This window comes from Monodelphis domestica, chromosome 4, assembly GCF_027887165.1.
Source record: "Monodelphis domestica isolate mMonDom1 chromosome 4, mMonDom1.pri, whole genome shotgun sequence".
In the NCBI taxonomy this organism is placed as follows: Eukaryota; Metazoa; Chordata; class Mammalia; order Didelphimorphia; family Didelphidae; genus Monodelphis; species Monodelphis domestica.
The window spans coordinates 222977859-223003005 of record NC_077230.1 but is presented as its reverse complement, the minus strand read 5'-3'; the positions used below and the strand labels follow the sequence as shown (position 1 = coordinate 223003005).

At 37.0% G+C, this 25147-nt stretch overlaps 1 protein-coding gene across 3 annotated transcripts in view; it reads right to left on the bottom strand.

Annotated features, from left to right (window-relative positions):
* Positions 1-532: 532 nt before the first annotated feature.
* The window catches only part of LOC107648868 (aldehyde oxidase 3-like), a 159603-nt gene continuing 134988 nt past the window's right edge, over positions 533-25147 (bottom strand). For all 3 annotated transcript variants that reach the window (XM_056794171.1, XM_007494930.3, XM_056794172.1), the window contains one exon: positions 533-1905. In XM_056794171.1, coding sequence (XP_056650149.1) covers positions 1852-1905 — 54 coding nt within the window. In that variant the 3' untranslated portion in view covers positions 533-1851. The remainder of the gene's footprint in view (positions 1906-25147) is intronic.

The window sequence follows — 25147 nt, the reverse complement described above, 5'->3', positions numbered from 1 at the left end:
ATAGCCTAATCCCAGGCTTGCAATTTGAAAGAATTACAGAAGTTCAACATCAGAAGAAATATCAGAGGTCATCGAGAGAATATTATTTATTCCTAATTAGTCTCTTTCTCTTCTACTGTTTTCATTGCATTTAAATTATCTGGTATACTTGAATATACTTGAATGTATACATTTTACACACATTTCCCAAGAACTTCTTCAATGTATATATTGTGACCAAGATTTACTTTCCACTTTTCTGTTTTTAAAAAAATGGAAAATGAACAAATATAGTACAAGAAGAGGCATAACTAAAAGAACAATAAACACAATGACCAGTGTAATATAAAGATCACCAACAAGATGTTGAACTCTACTTAGTAGAAAAATTAGAGAAGACTCTAAAGAAGAGATAATGAGTCATATTTCCTTCCTCTCTGATTATAGATAGGATTGGACATTCTTTCTATTAGATGTTTTTGCTTCAGTTTTTGTTTGTCTTAATAAAGAGTTCAATTTGAAAGGAGGTATAAGATTAACTTAAAGACAGAGGCATTAATAATATATTTAATAGGCAAAACCTTATTTTCTTAAAACCATAATTTTAAACATGACATGAAATTATTATCTTAAAGTCTCACTCTTACTGTATAAATGGATATGTCTATGAAATTTTGTTGAGGAAATCAATAACAGGAACAGAAAACACATGTAAACAAAAACTATATATTGTCCCATAGAGTTTAATTATATATGTTATATAATGAAATTATAGGTTCAATTCCCAGTCAGAGAAGTTTTCTTTATGGAGTGGTGGTAGAGAGTCAGGCCTAAAGATAGGAGGTCTTGGGTTCTTATCTCATCTCAGATACTTCCTAACCACTACCGTGGACAACTCATTTGAACTCAGTTGCTTAGCCTTTTCCACTCTTGTGTCTTGGAACCCATACTTAATATTAATCCTAACATAAAAGGCAAAATTTTGGGATTTTTTAAATAATCATTTGAGGCAGACAAAAACCCCCAGTCCTAGGCATGTCCAGGAAGCCTTCAGGGAAGGAAACAAAAACCACATTTTCAGCCAATGCCTGCTGGTCTCCTCTGAAAGCTGCAGGTTTCCCCACGAATTCAGACACAGTCTACCCTAGGGTTAAATTTATGGCAGGACTAATACCCCCCCACCCCAACCCCCCCAATGATAAACACTGAAATCCTGAGAAGTTGTTAAAAGTATAAAGTCTACCTCTGTGATTTATTGCTTGCTTGCTCTGCAGAATCCTAATAAAGACACATATGTATGCTGTGTTGAAAACTACCAATTCCTTCCTTTAGTATACTTCCCTCTCCCTCACCTCTGGGGCCACCCCGCTAGTCAGTAATAAAGGTAATGATTCCTATAATTTGGACTTCTGACTGGCTGTTCTTGCTGCATTAGTTTGCTCTCCTTAACACATTCTCCAAGTTTGCAAAAGAAAAATTCAACTGAAACAGTTCATTTTAATGATATCACATGGAAATTTTTACTAGTTATAAGAAAATAACTTGTTTTCTATTCTCACAACTTTACTTAAAAAATAGCAATGAGTTTCATATCTCCTTTTTCTCTTTTATTTACCTGGCCAAATACTACTCATTTTTCCATTAGCATAATTAAAAAATAATATATTAAAAAGTAAGATTTTATTTAAAGTTTTAATAGGAAAAAAGTTTAATTGCTTATGCATTTTGAGATTCTAAGATTACTAAAGTAAGTATAACTGTATTTAAGAATTAAATATTTTTTCTATGGATTTAAAAACAGAAACATTTATATTGGTGAATGGCAGTCTTTAAATTCATCAGATAGTTATGTCATCTTCTGGAACTCAAGCATTAGGCTACAGAGATGGACCAAGGCTTATAGGACGTGGGGTCATCTTGTGGAATCTAAAAAACAAAATATAGATTTACAAATGAAATATTAAAAATGTTTTAAAAGGGAAAATAAATACATCAATTCAACCCATATAACTTATTGCTAGCCTAGCTGTTATCCATATTGAGTTTTTTTTCCTGTTAAACAAGTCAACAATAAATACGACCATGCATATTCAGAGGGGGCTATCAGCAACTCCCCAAAGCTTAAAGAAGTGCCTCTTGAGACCCAGAAATAACTATCTTCTCTGGGTGTCCAGGTCATTCCTAAGTGCCCAATTTTCCAAATTCTCTATTTTGTATGGTGGCTAAGAATAACTTCCTTTTCGTTTTTCATATTGATCCTAAATTTTTTTTAAACATGCTTTTATTTCAAAAAAAGAATAGTAACTTATGGGGAAAGGGGCAAGATTAATATTAAGAAGAAGTAGGTCTTAATCTAACATTTATTCCTAACTACCTATATGAGCCTGAGCAAATAGCACATAAGTCTGAGTATCCTATCTAACTCTCAATTTCCTCACCTGGAAAGTGGACAGATTGGACTGGGCAATTTCGAAGGTCCCTTATGGCTCTAGCATTCTATACTTAGCCGGGATTCTCAATTCTAAATAACTGCTGTTAATGTGGAATCTAGGAATCCCCAAACTTGTAGCACAGTAGTATCTGATTAATCCCCAGTTTAGTCAGCTTGAAAGATGGAGACCCCAAAACTTGTCCTTTGTTCTCTTGAGAATCCACCCTGAAGGGAGTCTCAGACTAGCAGTTTCAGACTGAAAAAAAATTGACCTCAAGATATTTCATGGACTTAACTAGGTATAGTTTAAAAAGTTTAATCAAATGCTAAAATATCCTTTATCCTAGTAGTCTCTCCCATTATATCAGAGACCCTTTCCCTAAAAGACCCTCACCTGGGCTGGGACCATCCTTTTAGTATCCATTGTAAGTAGCCACTTCTCTGACACAGCCGCTGGCTCTAGGTTCTTTCCCAAGCTTGTCAGTATACTTCCCATTTCCTTGTAGCTATGGTAATGTCAATCCATCATATTTCCCTGTCCCTCAGTTTCTCAAAAGATATACAAGTTCCCCAAATTATTTTGACCTTTGGAGCTATCAATCTTTTGCTCTTGGCAATCTCAGGAGTTCAATGACCAGAACTGCCAGAGTCTGGGTACTCTGTGTGGATTTATAGCACTCAGCTCTGTGAAAAGACCTAACTAAGCACTGAACTCCTATCCATAATTAAAGAGTAGTTTTTCTGACTATTTATAGTTCTGTAGTTTTTTGGTTTGTTTGGTTTTTTTTTTTTTCAGTTTAAAACTGCTTTACTGGAAGTAGCTGAATTAACATAGCTTGAAAAGGTCTTTATTTAATTTCCAGGGAATGGTGGATCTAAGTCATTTCAGCTGCTTGTTAAATAATATTTCTAATCATGAGGAGGTATTCATGACTTATCAGAATTAAAGGTAAATATGCTACTTTGTTCCTAAGGACTTCAGAAAGAGTTAGAATTCCTGAGCTTTATCCAATGGTGCCAGCCATGTATATTGTTTGGGGTCAGTGTCCATTCTTCAAACTTCTCCCTTAAGTCTGACTTGGCTCTCCACGAGACATTTATTTTAAATGTGAAACTCTATGCCTCTTGATGGAGAAACTTTGACTTAATGACTCCATATAATTAATCCATAGTCAGCATCACCAATGTAATATGTCATTCTAGATATATCACTGTGTCAGTGTCCTCAACCATAAAATGTGGATCACAATAATGTCTAACTAACTCCCAGGGTTGGTGGGTCAACCTGGAAAAACACAGAACAACTAAAGTAGTCAGAAACACCAAGTCTTTAATCAGGAGAGAGCTAGGTCCATAATAATCAGCTGCTACACACAGTCAGGTGCCAAGATACTACACAGAGTCAAAACTGGGGCTTTTAGTAGTCTGGGACTCTGGAGACAGTATCTCTGGGAGGATCAACACACTAGAAGATTCTGTAAAGAATAATAGAATTTGGGGATCTTATATACCTTTTGGGGAACTAAGGACAGGGAAGAATGATTGATTGGCTTTACCATGACTACAAGGAAATGAGAGGTCCAAGACAGAATTGTCAGGGGAAAACTGATGCTTTACAATGGGTACTAAAGGGAAGGGTCCAGCAAAAGGCTGGGCTACCTGGGAGAGGACTTTGATTCAATGGGAAAAACTACTAAGGCAAAAGGGTACTTAACATTTGCTTAAGTCCACTAGTCCCAGCTAAACTGGGATCATTAAGCATTTTAAGGTCTATTGTTCAGTCTGAAACTGTGATTCAAAAAAATCCAGTTGACACTTGTAAGGATCAAATGAGATCATAATTATAAAGTACTTTGCAAAGTGTTGGCACATAGCAGGCCCTATATGAATGTTAGCCTATCATTATCATATTCATCATCAAGTGCTTCTTACTAAATGTCTTTTTAGATTTAGGTTTAGGCATTTTAGATCTATGTTGACACAATGTTGAGGTCTTGTCAGTGTTGGAAAGACTAATGGAGTTTATATTGAGAAGACTAGTTCTTCTCAGATCTTGATTCTTTGTGCCTTCATTTCCTCATCTGCAAAAGGAAGAGATTTTTAAAAAGGACCAGTTCTCTTCCAGCACGGAGTTTAACTCTAGAGTATGTCACATGTACAACACAAGAAATTTCAAACGTATATTTTCCAAATGGCCTATGTCTCCAGACATTTTTTGTAACAAATTCAGCCATATGTGCATTTAGAATATGATATATGTTGATCCTCAAGACAGAAAACACATATTACATGTAGTAGGTACTAGAGAGAGATTTGTTAAAGGTTGAAAAACTTGAGTTTCTAATAGATAAGAAATCTAATAGATAACAAACAAAAGTTAGTCTTCAGTCCTCCTACCCCTTTTTAGTACTCTCTTCCCTGGGATTACTAGTCCTCAAATCATCCTGGTCCCTCAGGGCTCACCCATTCTCTACTTCTTTGTATTTTTTAAGGAAGCTCCAGGCTCTATCTGACCTGAGAGCCATTGTTACTTATTTCTCCAATGCTGGAGCAACTTGACTCAGTACCAACTCTTACAGCCTCAGACATCACAATGAAGACAAAAGGAGTGCAAGACCCTGGCCCAAAACCATGGGCAATACCAGTCACTGCATGCCTTCTAGGGTCAAGAGTCTGTCTTGTGCAACTTTTCCATTTCCTTATGTAGCACATACCAAATAGCCTGATCCATAATATGCTACTACACCTTTCTTTGTACAACACACTCAATGATGGTTCAAATTTAGCAGTCATTTTGTCCCAAGAAAATCGCCAGGGTTCTGAAGATCCATGTTGTTCATCTTCTGCCTCCAGGTTCAACAGCACCTCAAATTCTCCTTCCTATAACATCACCACCAATGTTTGTCCCTTTCAAAGGGACCTACTCTTTCCTTGGCCCACTTGTTTTGATGTTCATTGTCTCAGAGTTTGAAGAAAGTAATAGCTAACTAATCTGATCATTTTACACCTAATAATATTCCTCCTAGGGTTTTAACATTTTCAAGGACTCTTACTAGGGTGTTGACATTTACCATAATGCCCTAGGCCAAGACAATGACTGGGAAATTTAGAGCTTGGGAAAATAGTGAAGTCAAAGATTTAGGGCAGGAGGGCATTTCAAAAGCTCTTTCCGAAGCTATAGCTTAATTCACTCAGTAGAGAGGTGGCAATCTAGAAAGTGCCTAAGGAATAGAATTAGCATAATGAAAGCAATTGTCTGGTCTTTGGGTGTGGGCCTTCACCCACACATTGGTGCTCACACCCTTGGCAGCATTTCAGGATCCCAGAAATCAGAGGAAGGTTGATTTGAATTAGTGACACTTTCTTCAGTGTGTAAGAGAGAAGACAGGTAGTATGTTTTGCAGAAGTCTGATTCATGAGTTTGCAGGAAAGGTATAGTCGCACCCACTGAACTGAAAGGGAGTTCCAAAATTTTCCATAAGGACTCATAGTGGGATTTGGATGGAGAAAATTAGAATACCTAGATTAGATACACCTCTACCCTGGCCACCACCCTATTCTTTGAATTTGAGAAGTTTAATAAACCTGTTTCTGTTTTATAAGAACTTACAAGCAGTCAGATTGTGTTATACAATCATCTACAAGTTAGGCCTACCTGGTGGGCCTACATTCTGTCTCCAACCAATTACTTCAGCTCCATCAACAAATTAACACAGCTATTAGCTAATTATTTCAAGTGCAACCCATTATCCTTTCCTTATAGCCTTCTGTTTTCAATTTTATATAAATCTCTGGATGTAAAATGTTTTATCATCTCATCTTTCCCTTTCTTTTCTTTGAAGACTGATAATGATTATCACATTTTAAAGTTTAAAAAGCACTTTCATTGACATTACCTTATTGATTCTCACACATCCCCTAGGGCAAATATTGTTTCCATTTGATGGGAGTGGTAAATAAATTTCAAATACCAGCCCAAGATCTCATGATATGAGATAATTAGATGGCACAAGGAATAGAGTACTGAGTATGAACTTGGGAAGAAGTGAGTTCAAATTTTTACTAAAGATTAAAAAAGATCCCCTTTTTTTAATAAATAAATATAATATAATAAATATAATATAATAAATAAAATAAAATAAAATAAAATAAAATATTAATTTATATTAATTTATTAGTAAAAGTTAGAGAGGGAGAGAAAGAGAGGGGCGGGAAGGGAGAAAGAGAGACAGAGACAGAGACAGATCACCAAGCTGCACTAACTAAAAAAGCCTTCAAGCTTCATCTTGGCATGGGACCCTGAGTGTCCTTTGGACAAAGAGAAAACAGGAAAATTCCTTTTCTTACTTGTATCCTTGTAATGGTAAGGAAAAGGTGACTCTGGGTATCAGAGACCTTCGATAAGGAAAGACCCCTGAGAGAAATATTTCCTTTGGATTCTTCCCTAGATTTTGAGATAAACACAAATATACATCTTTCCGTTATGCTCTGATACCATTGGGTTTTAATCTAGGACATCTCCTTGTCCCCTAAACTATGCCTCACCCACCCCCATGTCTTTGGGACACTAAATATCATTCTACCCCAGTCAGGTGACAAATATCCTCCACTTCTGCCCAACCTTATTCCATTCCCTCATCCTTGGTCACATAATCACCCAGGGATACATGGCTGAATTATGAAGAATGTGAATCAATTGTCAAAAGAAAATAAAAAACAGACTTCTGGGTAAACATGGCTGCAATCTAGATGCAAATTGCTTCCTCTCCCCAGGACTGAATGAAATAGACTACCTCAAAAGAGCATAAAAATCATCTTTGGTAGAACGGAGGGACTCTCCAGTACCCCACAGAAACGAAGGTACGTGGGGTTTGAACATTGCCACACAATAAGAAGGAGGAAAAGCTTGCACAAAAACATGAACTGATCCGCCCTTTCCCCACCCCCCACATCCCCAATGGAATCAGAGTAGGGGATCAGAGCGCTCACCAGGACAGCGAGTGAGTGAGGAACACCAGTCTTTGGGATCTAAAGACTGCTAGGGAATGACCTCTCAGGGTGGTTTCATGGGAGAACCCTGCGCACAGCAGAGCATGCAGACCGCGGGGCCCCTTCAAACTGTGAACAGTGGGGAGTCTCGAGATTCTGTAAAAACTGCTTAAGGCTGAAGCATTGCCCCTCACTGTAGTGGGACGGGGGGCACGCCAGGCTCCCTAGAAACTGACAGGGAATACCAGAGATCCACCCCTCAGAGCAGTTTTACAGGAGATTCCTGCACACCTGTGAGAAGAGACCACAGAGCACGGGGGCAGGTGAACTGAGCACGGGAGTGGGCATGCTGAGCATGGGGGTGGGCGCGCTAAAAAATCTCAGAGGCTGGGAAGAACTAGTCTGAGGCAACCTAAATCCACAGAAAATCCACCCCTATCACCCAGACTTCAGACCAAAAAGGAAAGGGGAAATTAACCACCAAAGGGATGGCTCACATTGCCCAAAATCAAGCCTCCAAGAAGAAAGGGGAAAAAGTGACTATTGAAAACTTTTATGGCAGGAATACCCAAGGAAAAGAAGAGAAAGAGGATGAAATTCAAACAAAATCAAAACATGCCCCCCCAAAAATGGAAATTATCCACAAGCTCTGGAAGAACTCAAATTGGAGCTTGTCCAAAAGATGGAAACCTTCTGGCAAGAAAAATGGCCCAGAAAGAGGTCAGCAGTCTGACAGACAAGACCTCACAATTGGAGAAAGAGCTGGAAGCATCTAACAGAAGAGCAGACCAAGCTGAAAACCAAAACCAGTCCCTAAAGACCAGAATTAAGCAACTGGAAGACAGTGAACTTGCAAAACAACAAGAATTAATAAAGCAAAGTAAAAAAATTAATGAATTAGAAGAAAACCTAAAATATCTCACTGACAAGGTGACAGACCAGGAAAACAGAGGAAGGGGAGAAAACTTGAGAATCATTGGTCTACCCGAAAAATCAGAGATAAACAAAAACCTTGATGCTGTACTACAGGAAATTATAGAAGAGAATTGCCCCAATATTCTCAAGCAAGGGGAAAAAATAGAAAGAGAAAGAGTTCATAGAACACCCTCTATACTAAATCCCCAAAAGACAACCCCCAGGAATGTAATCGACAAATTCAAGAGCTTCCAAGCTAAGGAGAACATCCTACAAGAAGCCAAGAATAGGAGCTTCAGATATAGAGGGGCCCCCATAAGGATCACACATGACTTAGCAGCTAACACACTAAGAGACCACAAAGCATAGAATACAATATTTAGAAAGGCAAGAGAGCTGGGTCTCCAACCAAGCATCAACTACCCATCAAAACTGACTATATACTTCCAGGGTAAAGTATGGGATTTCCAAGTATTTGCTAAGGAAAGACCGGTACTTAGTGGAAAATCCGACATCCAATTGCAGAGAAGAAGACAAACATGAAAAGGTAAATATGAAAGAAAGGCAAAAGGAGAAGAATCTTATCTTTTTTGTTAAGTCAAATTCTTTTCTATAAGGACTACATTTATATCAAATTATATATATTAATATGTGGGGAAAAGGTAATGTGTAACTCTCAAAAACTGTATGCATCATAAGAGTAGTTAGAAGAATCACACATAGGGAAAGATTGGGACATCAAGATGATTTGGTGAAAGGGGGGAAAGAAAGAAAAAGGGAGGGGAGAATCATTGAGGATACTCATATTTACTTCAAGAAATAGAGGGCGGAACTAAATAGAATAATCTTTCCCACACAAAGATACACATGGGAAGGGTAGGGGAAGAATTCTCAAATGAAAAGCAGAATAAGAGAGTGCGAAGTGGTGTTACTTAAACCTTACTCTCAGTGAAATCAACTCTGAGGTGGAAGAACATCTAAATCCATTAGGATCCTGAATTCTATCTTATCAAACAGGGCAAGAGAGAAGAGGAAATTAAGGAGGGGGAGGGGGGAAGGAGTATTAAAAGGGAGGGAAGGAGATGAGGGAGGGGAAGGGAACAAAAAGGAGGGGCCAGAAAATGAAGCATACCAAGGGAGAGGACTAGGGGGACTGATCTAAAGTAAATCACTGTTTTAAAAGGTTATAGCTAAAGAAGAAAGGTCAGAATTAGGGGAGGATATCAAAATGCCAGGGAGTCCACAAGTGACAATCATAACTTTGAATGTGAATGGGATGAACTCACCCATAAAACATAGACAAATAGCAGATTGGATTAGAATCCAAAACCCTACCATATGTTGTCTTCAAGAAACACATATGAGGCGGGTTGATACTCACAAGGTTAGAATTAAAGGATGGCCCTCAACTGATAGAAAAAAGGCAGGAGTTACAATCACGATATCTGACAAAGCCAAAGCAAAAAATAGACCAGATCAAAAAGGATAGGGAAGTTAAATATATTCTGATAAAAGGGAGTATAGACAATGAGGAATTATCACTAATCAATATGTATGCACCAAATGGTCTATCACCCAAATTTCTAATGGAGAAAGTAGGAGAATTAAAGGAGGAAATAGACAGTAAAACCATATTAGTGGGAGATCTGAACCAACCATTATCAAATTTAGATAAATCAAATAAAAAAATAAATAAGAAAGAGGTAAAAGAAGTAAATGAAATCTTGGGAAAATTAGAGTTAATAGACATATGGAGAAAAATAAATAGGAACAAAAAGGAATACACCTTCTTCTCAGCACCACATGGCACATTCACAAAGATTGACCATACACTAGGTCACAGAAACATGGCATACAAATGCAGAAAAGCAGAAATAATAAATGCAGCCTTTTCAGAACACAAGGCAATAAAAATAACAATCAGCAAGGGTTCTATGGAAAACCAAATCAAAAATTAATTGGAAATTAAATAATATGATACTCCAAAATTGGTTCGTTAGAGAACAAATTATAGAAACAATAATTTCATCGAGGAGGGGGCGGAGTCAAGATGGTGCCTTAGCAAGCAGCAAAAGTTCACACCTCAGAAAATCCTTTCTTACTGATTATAAACTGAATGCTCCTAGGACACCTAAATTCAAACTGAACAATAGGACAGAGGCAGGGAACCTTCCTTCTGGACTCAAATCAAAAGGTATGCCCCCCAAAAGCCTGAATCTGAGAATATTCAGGTCTAAGGGGAAGGCAGAGGAAAGGTCCCAGGACTCCTTCCCCTCAACCCAGAGGGATGAGCCCCTAGTGGCAGCGGAAACCTCTGAGTGGGCAAAGGTGATGGTTTGGAGGGTCTACTTTGTGAACAGCAAGGCGCTGGGCTCGGAGCGTCGAGCATGGACAGCGGGGAGAAAGCCAGGGAGAGACCAGGGCCATGGCTGGGTCCGTCCATCTGGTTCCAGTCTCACCATAGCCTCAGGGCACATCCAGACCAATCCAGTTGAACCTAATCCCATCAGGACTCTGCAGAGCTCAGGGAGACAGGCAAAGGCACTGGGGAACCTTGTGGATAGTGAAGAAGCAGCTGAAGAGAACTGGAGAGAACCTGGGTGGCCCAGCCTTCCAGGAGTCTTTGGCCTCAGAGCACATACAGCCCAACCCAGTTGAACTTAATCCGATCAAAAGCCTCCAGAGGACAGGGAAGCTAACATTCCTCCCCTAGAGACTATACCAAGAGATCTGACAAAGCTCCAAGAGGGGAGACTGACAGCCCCAAAACAAAACAAAAAAAAATGAGAGGAGCAAAAGCACAGACAAATATGGGGAGCAAAGAAGGGGTAAACTCGAGCAAACAACAGAAAAAGAAAAAAGAAATTACAACAGACAGCTTCTGCACAGGTAATGAGCAAAGAGCAAACGAAACAGAGGGGGAGGGATCATCAAAGGAAAAATCAGAAATCCCAGTGAATTGGATACAGGCTTTGGAAGAATTCAAAATGCAATTCAAAACACAATTAAGAGAGGCTGAAGACAATTGGGAAAAGAACTTAAAAACTAAGATTAGTCATCTGGAAACAGAGGCACTTGAACTAAAACAAGAAAATAGTGTCTTGAAAGCCAAAATCAATCAGCTGGAAAATGAGGCAAAGGAGATGAAAGATGAGGCAAAGCAGATAAAATATGAGGTGAAGAAGATGAAACATGGCCTCCAAAGAAAATCAGACCAAAAGGAAAAGGACAACCAATAATTTCATCGAGGAAAATGACAATGGAGAGACATCCTTTCAAACCTTATGGGATGCAGCCAAAGCAGTAATCAGAGGAAAATTCATATCCCTGAGTGCATATATTAATAAACTAAGAAGGGCAGAGATCAAAGAATTGAAAATGCAAATCAAAAAACTTGACAGCAAACAAATGAAAAACCCCCAGAAGAAAAACAAACTAGAAATCCTAAAAATTAAGGGAGAAATTAATAAAATTGAAAGTGATAGAACTATTGATTTAATAAATAAGACTAGAAGCTGGTACTTTGAAAAAAACAAACAAAATAGACAAAGTACTGGTCAATCTAATTTAAAAAAGGAAAGAAGAAAAACAAATTAACAGCATCAAAGACGAAAAGGGGGATCTCACCTCCAATGAAGAGGAAATTTAAGCAATCAATAAAAATTACTTTGCCCAATTATATGGAAATAAATATACCAATCTAGGCTATATGGATGAATATATACAAAAATATAAACTGCCTAGACTAACAAGAGAAGAAAGAGAATTCTTAAATAATCCCATATCAAATTTAGATAAATGAAACCAAAAAATAAATAAGAAAGAGGTAAAATATGTGAATGAATTCTTAGAAAAATTATAGTTAATAGACATATGGAGAAAATAAATAGGGACAAAAAGGAATACACCTTCTTCTCAGCACCACATGGCACATTAACAAAGATAGATCATACACTAGGTCACAGAAACATGGCATACAAATGCAGAAAAGCAAAAATAATAAATTCAACCTTTTCAGATCATAAGGCAATAAAAATAATGATCAGTAAGTGTACATGGAGAACCAAATCAAAAATTAATAGGAAATTAAATAATATGATACTCCAAAATTGGTTAATTAGAGAACAAATCATAGAAATAATTAATAATTTCATCGAGGAAAATGACAATGGTGAGACATCCTTTCAAACCATATGGGCTGCAGCCAAAGCAGTAATCAGAGGTAAATTCATATCCCTGAGTGCATATATTAACAAATTATGGAGGGCAGAGATCAATGAATTGTAAATGCAAATCAAGAAACTTAAAAGAGAACAAATTAAAAACCCCCAGAAGAAAACCATACTAGAGATCCTAAAAATTAAGGGAGAAAATAATAAAATTGAAAGTGATAGAACTATTGCACTAATAAACAAGACAAGAAGCTGGTACTTTGAAAAAACAGACAAAATAGACAAAGTACTGGTCAATCTAATTGAAAAAGGAAAGAAGAAAGGCAAATTAATAGCATCAAAGATGAAAAGGGGGACCTCACCTCCATTGAAGAGGAAATTAAGGTAATCATTAAAATCTACTTTGACGAACTATATGGAAATAAATATACCAACCTAGGTGATATAGATGAATATTTACAAAAATATAAATTGCCTAGACTAAAAGAAAAAGAAACAGAATTCTTAAATAATCCCATATCAGAAAAAGAAATCCAACAGGCCATCAAAGAACTCCCTAAGAAAAAATCCCCTGGACCTGATGGATTCACAACTGAATTCTATCAAACATTCACAGAACAGCTAATCCTAATACTATACAAACTATTTGACATAATAAGCAAAGAGGGAGTTCTACCAAATTCCTTTTATGACACAAACATGATACTGATTCCAAAGCCAGGCAGGTCAAAAATGGAAAAAGAAAACTATAGACCAATCTCCCTAATGAATATAGTTGCAAAAATCTTAAATAGGATACTAGCAAAAAGACTCCAGCAAGTGATCAGGAGGGTCATTCACTATGATCAAGTAGGATTTATACAAGGATTACAGGGCTGGTTCTATATTAGGAAAACCATTCACATAATTGACCATATCAACAAACAAACATACAAAAATCACATGATTATATCAATAGATGCAGGAAAAGCCTTTGATAAAATACAACACCCATTCCTATTAAAAACACTAGAAAGCATAGGAATAGAAGGGTCATTCTTAAAAATATTAAACAGTATATATCGAAAACCATCAACTAACATCATCTGCAATGGGGATAAACTAGATGCATTCCCAATAAGATCAGGAGTGAAAAAGGATGCCCATTATCACCTCTATTATTTAACATTCTACTAGAAACACTAGCAGTAGCAATTAGAGAAGAAAAAGAAATTGAAGGCATCAAAATAGTCAAGGAGGAGACCAAGCTATCGCTCTTTGGGGATGATATGATTGTCTACTTAAAGAATTCTAGAGAATCAACCAAAAAGCTAGTTGAAATAATCAACAACTTTAGCAAAGTTACAAGTTACAAAATAAACCCGCATAATCATCAGTATTTTTATATATTTCCAACACAACTCAGCGGCAAGAATTAGAAAGAGAAATCTCATTCAAAATCACCTTAGACAAAATTAAATACCTAGGAATCTATCTGCTGAGACAAACACAGGAAATATATGAACACAACTACAAAACACTCTCCACACAACTAAAACTAGACTTGAGCAATTGGAAAAATATTAACTGCTCGTGGGTAGGACGAGCCAATATAATAAAAATGACCATCCTACCCAAGCGTATTTATCTATTTAGTGCTATGCCCATTGAACTTCCAAAAAATATTTTTACTGACTTAGAAGAAACCTTAACGAAGTTCATTTGGAAGAACAAAGAGTCAAGGATATCCAGGGAAATATTGAAAAAAAATACAAAGGAAGGTGGCCTTGCAGTCCCAGATCTCAAACTCTATTACAAAGCAATGGTCATCAAAGCAATTTGGTAGTGGTTAAGAGACAGAGAGCAGGGTTAGTGGAATAGACTTGGGGTAAGTGACCCCAATCAGACAGTATATGACAAACCCAAAGAGCACAGCTTCTGGGACAAAACCCCACTATTTGACAAAAACTGCAGGGAAAACTGAAAGACAGTGTGGGAGAGATTAGGTTTGGATCAACACCTCACACCCTACACCAAGATAAACTGAGAATGGATGAATGACTTGAAGATAAAGAAGGAAACTATAAGTAAATTAGGTGAACACAGAATAATATACATGTCAGACCTGTGGGAAGGGATATACTTTAAAACCAAGCAAGACATAGAAAGAGTCACAAAATGTAAAATAATCTATTTTGATTACATTAAATTAAAAAGGGTTTGTACAAACAAAACCAATATAACCAAATTGAGAAGGGAAGCAACAAATTGGGAAACAATTTTTATAACAAAATCCTCTGACAAAGGTCTAATTACTCAAATTTATAAAGAGCTAAATCAATTGTACAAAAAATCAAGCCATTCTCCAACTGATAAATGGGCAAGGGACATAAACAAAACAGTGTTCAGCCAAAGAAATCAAAATTATTAATAAACACATGAACAAGTGCTCTAAATCTCTTCTAATCCGAGAGATGCAAATAAAAACAACTCTGAGGTATCACCTCACACCTACCATATTGGCTAATATGACAGCAAAGGAAAGTAATGAGTGCTGGAGGGGATGTGGCAAAGTTGAGACATTAATTCATTGCTAGTGGAGTTGTGAATTGATCCAACCATTCTGGAGGGCAATTTGTAACTATGCCCAAAGGGCAATAAAAGAATGTCTGCCCTATGATCCAGACTAGCACTGCTGGGATTGTACCCCAAAGAGATAATAAGGAAAAAGACATGTACAAGAATATTCATAGCTGTGCTCTTTGGGGTGGCCAAAAATTGGAAAATAATGGGATGCCCTTCAATTGGGGAATGGCTGAACAAATTTTGGTATATGTTGGTGATGGAATACTATTGTGCTAAAAGGAATAATAAAGTGGAGGAATTCCATGGAGACTGGAACAACCTCCAGGAAGTGATGCAGAGTGAGAGGAGCAGAATGAGGAGAACATTGTACACAGAGACTGAAACACTGTGGTACAAGAGAATGTAATGGACTTCTCCATTAGTGTCAATACAATGTCCCTGAACATTCTGCAGGGATCTAGGAGAAAAAAACACTATCCACAAGCAAAGGACAAACATTGGGAGTAAAAACACCAAAGATAAGCAACTGCTTGACTACAGGGGTGGAAGGGACATGAATGAGGAGAGACTCAAAACGAACACCCTAATACAAATACCAACAACATGGAAATGGGTTTGAATCAAGGACACATGTGATACCCAGTGGAATTATGCATTGGCTAGGGGAGGGGTAGTGGGAAGGGGGGAGGAAAAGAAAAGGATCTTTTTTCCAAGGAATATTGTTTCAAAATGACCAAATAAAATAATGTTTAAATTGGAAAAAAAAAGAAAAGAAAAGACATTAAAAATGAGAAGAAAAAAATCAAAAGTAAATAGTTTCTAAAAATTCTGAATAAGCAAGAATTAGCCTATAACAAGTCCTAGAATCAGGGCCTAATAAAATGATCTATGTCCCACAAGCTTATAGGACCATTGCAGCAATATGCACTTACCCAATCAGCGGCCAGGACTACAGAAAATTGCTACATTATGAAAGACAGGAAAGTGACTAGATTTTTGAAAGGAAATGGGAAATAGCATCCCTTGGTCTGATTTTACCTTCACTCTCAGGGTTCGGGGAGTCAAAATGGCAGCTAAACTGAGGTACTTTGTCTGAACCTGGCATGGGGAAATCCTGTGTCTGACATTGTCAAATAGCTTGGTTCCTCAAACTCCAAAACACGTCCTCTGTCTTGGCATCAATTTTCATCAATCCCCTGAGATTGGTTGGTCTCCTTTACCTTATGCTTCTTGGCACTGTATAAGGGCTCTTTTGTGATTCCTTCTCCTGGAATCAGACACAATCATTAATAAAAGTCCCATAAAATTTAACAATCAGTGGCAGGTTTCCATAATCTAAAGCTTTTGGGTATGCATTAATATTAAGGCTAATGGATATTGTTAACTTATATTAGTGCAAAATCAAAAAATCATTAATAACTTTAACATGTTCTTCAAGTACAAAAAAGAGGAAAAACTCAAATGCTCTATTGCACATACGAGGACAAACAGTATTAAAATTTTAAAAACCAAAAATATATAGTTCATAGTGACACACTGTGTTTGCCAAGGAGAGGCACAATACAAAGGTTTATCACCCCAAAATGAGACCCATTTCCTTTTTAACTTGGACATGATCCACAGTCAGAGTGAATCACCTTTCCAAGTAACACCTTTTTAAAACAGTAGTACAGCAGGTGATGCATACAAAAATCCCCCAAATCACAAGAATCCGTTTAATGACAATAGCAAACAAACACTATCGTTAAGATTCACATGAGTTGCTGTGACATTTTTTTAAAAAATGTGAAGCTCATGGACACTTGTCACAAGCTCTCCAGATCTAGCCAATCTTTCAAACTTGGCTGAGATATTTTTAATAAAGTCTATTACTGCCATCATTCCAAAATCTGGCAGGAGAGCCCAGAAAAACACAAACTTCTGTACTGCTGATGAAAACCTTTTGGGTCTAAAATGTCACCAAGAATCTAGATCATTCTGGTGGGATGATAGAGTAAGTTGAAGAGTTAAAAAAATAAATAAAAACCATCCAGAAGCCACTAGGCTCCATGCTCCCTCTCTGGAGCCATCCAGAGGTACCATGCCCCCTAGGAAAACATTCCCACTTCCTGTATGAGACTGGTAAAAAACACATTTTTATAATGTCTCATCTATCAGATTTTTATAAATGTGGAGATGGGAAATATAATAGTGCTATACCCCTTCACTTCAACTACTAAATGGACCCTTACCTTCAATTCAGATAGCTACATTACAGAGACTTCTTCATTATTTGGAAGAGAACAAATTGAAACAGTTAACATCAGTAAAACAAGGGAGTCTGAAAAGGCTTAAAATTTTACCTCCAGTTTCTTTAAGTTTCCTTTCCCTCCTGAGTATCATAATCCATCTAGATTCCTGTGGTTACACTTCTGGGGTTCCCCATACCTGCATTGGTCATAGTATGGACAAACCCAATATGGGATGTGCTGCAGAAACTGTGTAGACCAAAATTGCAAGAGGGTGCAGGGAGATGAATCTCTCCCGCGAATCTCAGGATTACTCAAGCTAATAGCAAGGACAAGTGCACCCAGGAACAGGAGGAAGAAAAGACATCCTAAAACACTGGTAATACACTGCTCTTTCACAGAGTGGGCCATGCTTGCAATTCTACTTATTAAATTGGTTGCAAATCTACTTCCTGTCTGTAGGTGGCACTAGCATAGAATGTACTGGCTAGGAGTAAATGTAAGAGGTTTGGTAGAGTAACCTTCCTTCCCCTTCCCCCAGTTGTAAAAAATTCCAGGGAGCCGCTTGCTTCCACTGCCACATGGTCAGGGAGTTAAGAGGGTAGAAGTGTCTCCTCAGGTAAAAGTCTCAAAGAGCAACAATGAAAATCTATAGGTAATTTTACAGATTTTTAAATATGTATTTCAGTCACTGTTTGATCCCTACCACAAACCAGTAAGGCAGACATGGCAGGCTTAATAACCATCAGGTCTAAAGATGTCAGATGACTTGCTCATCTTGTCAGTGGTAAAACAGTCAGTCTCTAAGACTGAGCCATTAGAAGAAGTTTGGAAGAGGTGAGTTACTCAAGTAGGTTCCTTGATCCTTACCTTCCATCTTAGCATCAATTTTGTGTATTGCTTCCAAGGCAGAAGAGCGGTAAGGGCTAGGCAATGGGCGTTAAATGACTTGCATCTAGGATGATACAGCTAGAGAGTGGCTGAGTTTCGATTTGAATCTAGGACCTCTTTTTTCTCTAGACCTGGCTCCATAGCCACTGATCTACCTCCCTGCCATGCTCCCCCCACCCCATGCCCTTTTTAATAAGGGATTGTAGTGTTATAGTAGCCCTTGTGAGCCCCAAATAGCCATCTTCTTTTTTGAAATATGATTGAATTCTCTTCCTCAGCACACTTCATGAGAATGATTTTAGAAACTAAATTAACATTACTAAAGAGTCTTTTCCACAGCTGTATTCAAGGATCTCTCATGCTTCTCTTTTTTCTAATATCCACCATCCTAACCTTTGACTAAAATGGCATAATGTAGAAAAGGTCTAAAGTGATATAGAGCAAAAACTACTTGCTCTGCAGCCAGACGCCCTCTGTTCAAATCCTATCTCTGATAACTCCCTATGTGATGACAGTGGGGAAGTCATGTAATCTTTCTTGGCTTCATTTTCCCAAAATGTAAAATTAAGGGCTTGGATTAGATGGCCTCAAAGTTCCCTCAGGCTATAATAAAATAATAAATAATATATATAATAAATAATAATAATATTATATTATATATATAATGTAATATAATATAATGAATAATAATAAAAATAAATAAATAAAATAATAAATAATAAAATAATAAAGCTATAATTCCCAGAAATAATGAAAGCTTTATAGTTTTGGCTGATGCAAAACAAAAGAGCATATAAACCTGTGTTTGTACCTTCAAAAAAGCTGTACTGAATGCTTTCTCAGTCTTCTCACTATAAAACCTTTCAATGGTTTTGGCTTTGACTCTATAATATAAGTAGACATTCTACCATAAGTTAGAATTGTGTGGCTAGTGCTAAGCCACTTTTTGTTATACATTTACTTATAAAGCATCTCATTTGTCTTTTTCTGGTTTCCTCTTCTGGTATTCCTCCTTCAATATAGAGCCTTTCCTCTCTTGCTTTCTTTTATTTCTCTTTGCTCTTCAGCTGAGACTCAGGACTTCCTCCTACCCTTAATGGAAATGGTATTAGTAAAACTAAGGAAAACTAGAGAACTAGGAAAGCTAAAAAATATCAAGAGAGCAAATGACAGGTTTGGAAATAGAAACCTATTCAGCCAGTAGTTATTTTTTCTTGCACTTGTAATAAATATAACTGAGGAAAGCAGTTTGCTATTTGGCTTATGATCTCATTGTTCAATTGAAATTACTTTCTCCAAAGTTACCAATGATTTCTTAATTTCCAAATCTGCTGATCTCCTCAGTCTTCTTCCTTCTCTACCTCTTTATACTAGCTGAAATTTTGGATCTACTTTTCTGCCTGGATTTCCTCTCTTCTCTAGGTTTTCACATAATGAAAACCAGTCCCTTGCTCATGGATTCTGCTAAAGCCAAAGCAGACTTGTTTGAAGCCCTCATGGAGATTTTGGTGGAATAGAGGACAGAACAAAACATTAAAGTTTTACATAGCCAGAACTGTGTCCCTGCCCCCTCACAGTCTTCCCATCACTCCTCAGGCTAAGGATGAAGACAAAGATGAAGAGGCCCTAGTACCAGGCCTGGACAGTTACAAATCTGCAGTCATAGATGTCTAAAAACACCAGGATCAGGCTCTACCTTTCAGGCCCTCAGATATCACCATGCACCCTCTGCCTAGTTATAAGTGCTTAAAACAAAGAAACTGAAGCACTGAATTTACTATTTAAGGAGTTCTATAAAGAAAAATATGTTCTGAATTAGCAGTCTCCTGAAAAAGAAAGGGCAGACAAGGGTGATCCCACATTTCCACTGATAGATTCAAGTTCTCAGAACTAGATTAGAAAATGCATCATGCTTGAAAAATTGAGTAAAGTATTGCCTGTATCTTGAGTCCTCTTCAGGATACCTTAAGCGAAAAATTTACATTGAACTTAAAAAAATCTTATTGAGACTTTTAGGTTAACAACTAAAAACATGATTCACAAGCCCACAGAATGGACCTTATTGCTATTATATTATTATCAATGTTTGTCTCAGATGATCCTGATGCAGAAGCATTCCCAGAAAAATGTCATATATACAATATATATATATATATATATAAATACAATTTATAGCCATATTACTTGAAGAATTACATTTCAAGAATGTTTGCTAAAATGATGCAATCCATGGAGAAGACAGCAGAAAAGGCTTCCCTTCCTTCTCCCAGATTGTACCACTTGATCATTTAAATAGATTCAGAAATTTTTTGTTTGCTTAATTAAAATTCAAGTCTTAAATCAAAACTCCAATGAGCACCCAAGAAGATATTCACCAGCCTAATTCTCTAGGCCAGATCCAGCCAGCATTGAAGGTGCCTGGCTTAGAAGCATCCCTGCTTTAGGCTGCATTCACCAATAAATTACTAAGCAATAAACTGATGGATGTCAAAAAAAAAAAGAGTAGTTCTTCCACTTATTTGATAACTTCTTTGTTTCCTTTATCTATTCATCATCTATATTATTCCTCTCAACTCTGAATGTGCCACAATGTCTTGTCCTAGGTATTTCCCCCTTCTATCTGTACATTCTCACTCAACAGGTGGCTTTATGAGCTTCCAACAATTTGTCATCCCTACACAAATCACTACCAGTCTTTCTTGAGTTCCAGTTGTCTATTGGACATTTCAAACTGGAGTTCCTGTAGACATTTCAAACTTACCATATCCAAATATGAACTCATCATGCTTTCCCTCAAATTCTTCTCTCTTCTGAACTCAACTGGTTCCAGTAAGAGACCTACTATTAGCCTAGGTTCACAACCTTGATATTATCCTCAACTCTTCATTCTTCCCCAACCCATATAATCAAGCAGTTGCCAAAACTTGTGATTTCTATCTCAACAATATCTTTGCCTTTGTCACCTTCTCTGTATTCCGAGGGCCACCACCCCAGTATTATATCTGACTTGGACTATTGCAGCAGACTACTAATTCATTTCCCTGAATCAAAGCTTACCCCTTTTCACTCCTGCTTTCCTAGAATTAAGGTGATTTTATGTAAATGTAAATCTGACCACATCACTCTTCTATTCAATAAACATCAAAGACCCACCATTTCCTCTAAAATCAACTGTAAGATTTTTTATAGCACTTTAGAAACTGGTCCTGTTATAATAGTTTTATTATACATGACTTTCCTACCATACTATAAGTTCCAGTCAAACTGCCCTCCTCGCATAATACTTGAGCTCTCTCTCAGCACTTTTGCATGAGCTGTCTCCCATACTACTTCCTCTAAACCTCAACTGCTCATTCATCACCCTCTATATGAAGCCTTTCCTGATAAACCCCATCTATGGCCCTCCCCCCATCCCATTTTTCTTTTATTTATTTTGTATTTACTTCTGTTTTGGCTCTTGTGATAAAAGAGATTTTTGAGGACACTGACTTTCATTTTTACCTTATAATCCTTTACCTGGCTCAGAACCTGGCACAAAGCAAGCACTAAATAAATACTTGACTGACTGCCAAACCATATGGTTCAGATTATAAGTGCTATGAATCAGACAAGGAAAGATAATTATGTTTTGCATTGGAAAGACTTTCTGGAGGGAGTTGGATTCATTTGGGATCACATTGGGTTCACATTTATATATGTATAAATAGAGATTTTGAGCCTTTGAACTTCATCTCCCAGAAGTCCCTTAGTTTTTTCCAGGGTTCCATTTTCCTGTGTCCCCAAGTTTTGTGTGATTGTACTTAAGTGGTTGTAACTCCTCCCTCTCTCTCTCTTTTGAACCTGTGACAGGGCTGAAGTCAGACAGTTCTTGTGTTTTAGTTATTATTAATAAAATGTTATAAAATATAATATTTAGTTATTGATTATTAATTTAAAACCCACAGTTTGGCTTACCACGAAGAGATTATGAATTCTCAAAAAAAAATTTTTTTTGAGCAGATAGTCTTACAGTAAAGATAGTAAGTTTGCCGGGTCACACACTGGTGCCCACCACAAGGGTCCGTTGGTGGGGTGTGCCTGCGTTCCTGCCCCACCCTGCCGCTCACCTATGCCTGCTGTTTCTCCTGTCCATCTGCTTGGTCAGCATTCCTCACCGCTCTTCACCCAGCTTGGAGCCTCCTCTTTCCGAGAGCAGACCCACCACAAGAGCCTGCCAATCCCAGCCATTCTTTTTTCACAAAGGGTGAAGTATAAAAATCTTTCCGCCCCAATCCCTTTCCATCCTCCACGTGTGTGTTTCTAGCCTGCCATAGCCATTTTTCAGTGTGGAGAAAAGAACCCCATTCAGCCTCTTTCAGGAAAAATGCTATTGCAAAGCATGCTTGAAACTCTGAAACAACAGTTTGAGTTGGTAGAGCTAAAAAGTACAGTTTGGATCTGCTTAATTCTTATCCTGGGACTTTTTAATCTTCATTGGAGATTTCCTACTTTATTTCCTTCTCCTCAAGAATATGCCACAGGTTAGGCCGCTTATACTACAAAATAAACTGAAATATTTTGACAAAGTTCTAAAAGTCCCAAGTGCTCTCAACATGTAGAGTGGAGATTCTGCCCTGTGCTTCTATGAGGAAATTCAGACTTCTGACAAACAAAATCTAAATGGATAATAAATACTGGGGATGGGGAAGGAAACTTTAAAGGAGATCTGAAAGTTTATTGCTAACTATTTTGAGTTTATTCTCCTCCTATAATAGTGAACTAGTCTATTGGGATTGGTGTAAAGGATTTTGACTGCAGGGCCTGTCTACACCTCCTCATTGGTTTATATTATTGTATTTACTGATTGCTTTAAGGTTTATATTTTTTTAAGTTTATCTGTTTTAATTTAATCAATATCTTTCTGTTATACTGAATCATTTTAAGCTACTATATATTGCCTATATTGATCTTGTAAAAATGGAGATTTGAAACCCAGACTTCAATTCCCAGAAGTCCTTGGCCACTTCCCAGAATGCTTTGTAACCTCACCTGAAAGTCTCACCTGGGCCAAGGACAACATTATATTTAAGCTGACTCTCCGCCTACTTCGGGTCTCTCAGCTTCTGCTTCTAGGGACAGATGGCCCTCTACCTAGCCTGCAAAATATAGGTTGCATGTGCTTTCTATATTAGTATTTTCTTTATTTCTTAATCTTTAATAAACTTCATAAAATATAAATCTTTTAGCAGGGAAACTAATTTTAATCTCAACAATCTTTAATTTGTACCTTTACCTTTGCTGAAAAACAAAATATCTCTGTATAAGCCCATGAATATCTTGCTCAAACTCTTGTCACTAAATCCATTGAAAATCACATGTTACCTTTGTTAATTGTCACATAAATGATGATGGATGGACTTCAACAAAACTGATTAAATTATATGCAAGCTTTAGAGAATTTAATAAGCTAAGAATTTAATTGTAATTTTAAGGGGTCTTCAGAAATAATTTTACATAACTAGTGGTTTCTGAATGGATGATATTATATATATATATATGCATATATATAATAAAGAATATTGTATTGAGGGTAGAGAAACAAAGAAATGTTCCTACCAAGGTGTTTCATTGCTATGAAATAGGAAGCCAGAAAAAAGAGCTCCTGCAAAACTCTTCATTTTAATTTACTTCCAGCAGAACAATCTAGATTTATTGGTGATGTTCTAGATGCAAATAAGTTTTACTTTGTTTAAAAATGTTTGCCAAGGTTGAAAGATTTGCTGCATCTGTAAAAATTGTGACAAATATCCATCAGTTCATAGGTTGTTTTTTTATGTCATACAGTGTAAAAATGGAGATTTGAACCCCAGACTTCAATTCCCAGAAGTCCTTGGCACTTCCCAGAATGCCCTATAATATCACGAGAGTCCTCACCTGGGCCAAGAACAAAGTAGGTATTTAAACTGACTGTACCACCTACTTGCTCTCTCTGCTTCCACTTCTAAGCACACACAGCTCTCTACAGGCAGTCAAGATGTGAGTGGCTGTGAATGGGCTCTGTGCCCGAAGCACGTGCTATCTTATTTTGTATTTTCTTTATTTCTTAATTCTAATAATCTTTAATAAACCTCATAAAATGTAATACTTTTAGTAGAGAAACTAATTTAATTGCTACAACAGCAAGTTATGTGAAATATGATAGTGGGTTTGTTTGCTATTGCAATAAACTGGGCTATTTTGAATTTTGAGGACCTTGGTATTACTTTAAGTGTTCATTATCTACTGTGTTACTGTTTTATTCTGAAAATCATTTTGTACTCACACATGGCTGACATAGTGTGTCACTGATTTTAAGCTATATATTTTTGATTTTTAAAACTTTTCTAAAAATAACCTTTGATTTTTTTATTGCATGTGCAATATAGTATCTGAGTTTTATTTGTTTCTTCTTTTTATATTTAAAGCACATGTCACCAATATTGAGATTTTTCTTTAATTTTTTTTTATTTTGCAGTAATATAAATTTTAAATACATTTGTTCTAATATTAATGCATGCCCAAAAAGCTTTAGACTCTAAAAATAATGCCCTTGATTGTTTAAAAAAATTATGGGACTTTGCTTAATGAGTCTGTCTAACTCCAGAACAAGAGAATACAAAAAGAGCCACAGTGCCAAAGAATTACAAAGCTAAACTGCATAGTGCCAAACGAGCACAAATTCAAAGAGACCAACAAATTCTGATGGAGTTGATTTAATTTTGAGCCAAGAGAAGAGAACTTTATCAATGTTTGTGGTTCGAGGTTGTGGCTGTTTTACGTGTTAAAGGCTAGTCTTCCTTGTCCCACATTCTACCAAGTATCTCAAATTTGGCTCCTACCAGGCTCCTATAATCTTTCCTGTCTTTCATAGTGTGGCAAACCTTCTATAGTCCTGGTTACTGATTGGGTAAATGCATAATTGCTTAAATCATTTAATTGGGCGCTGATTCAAGGACCTG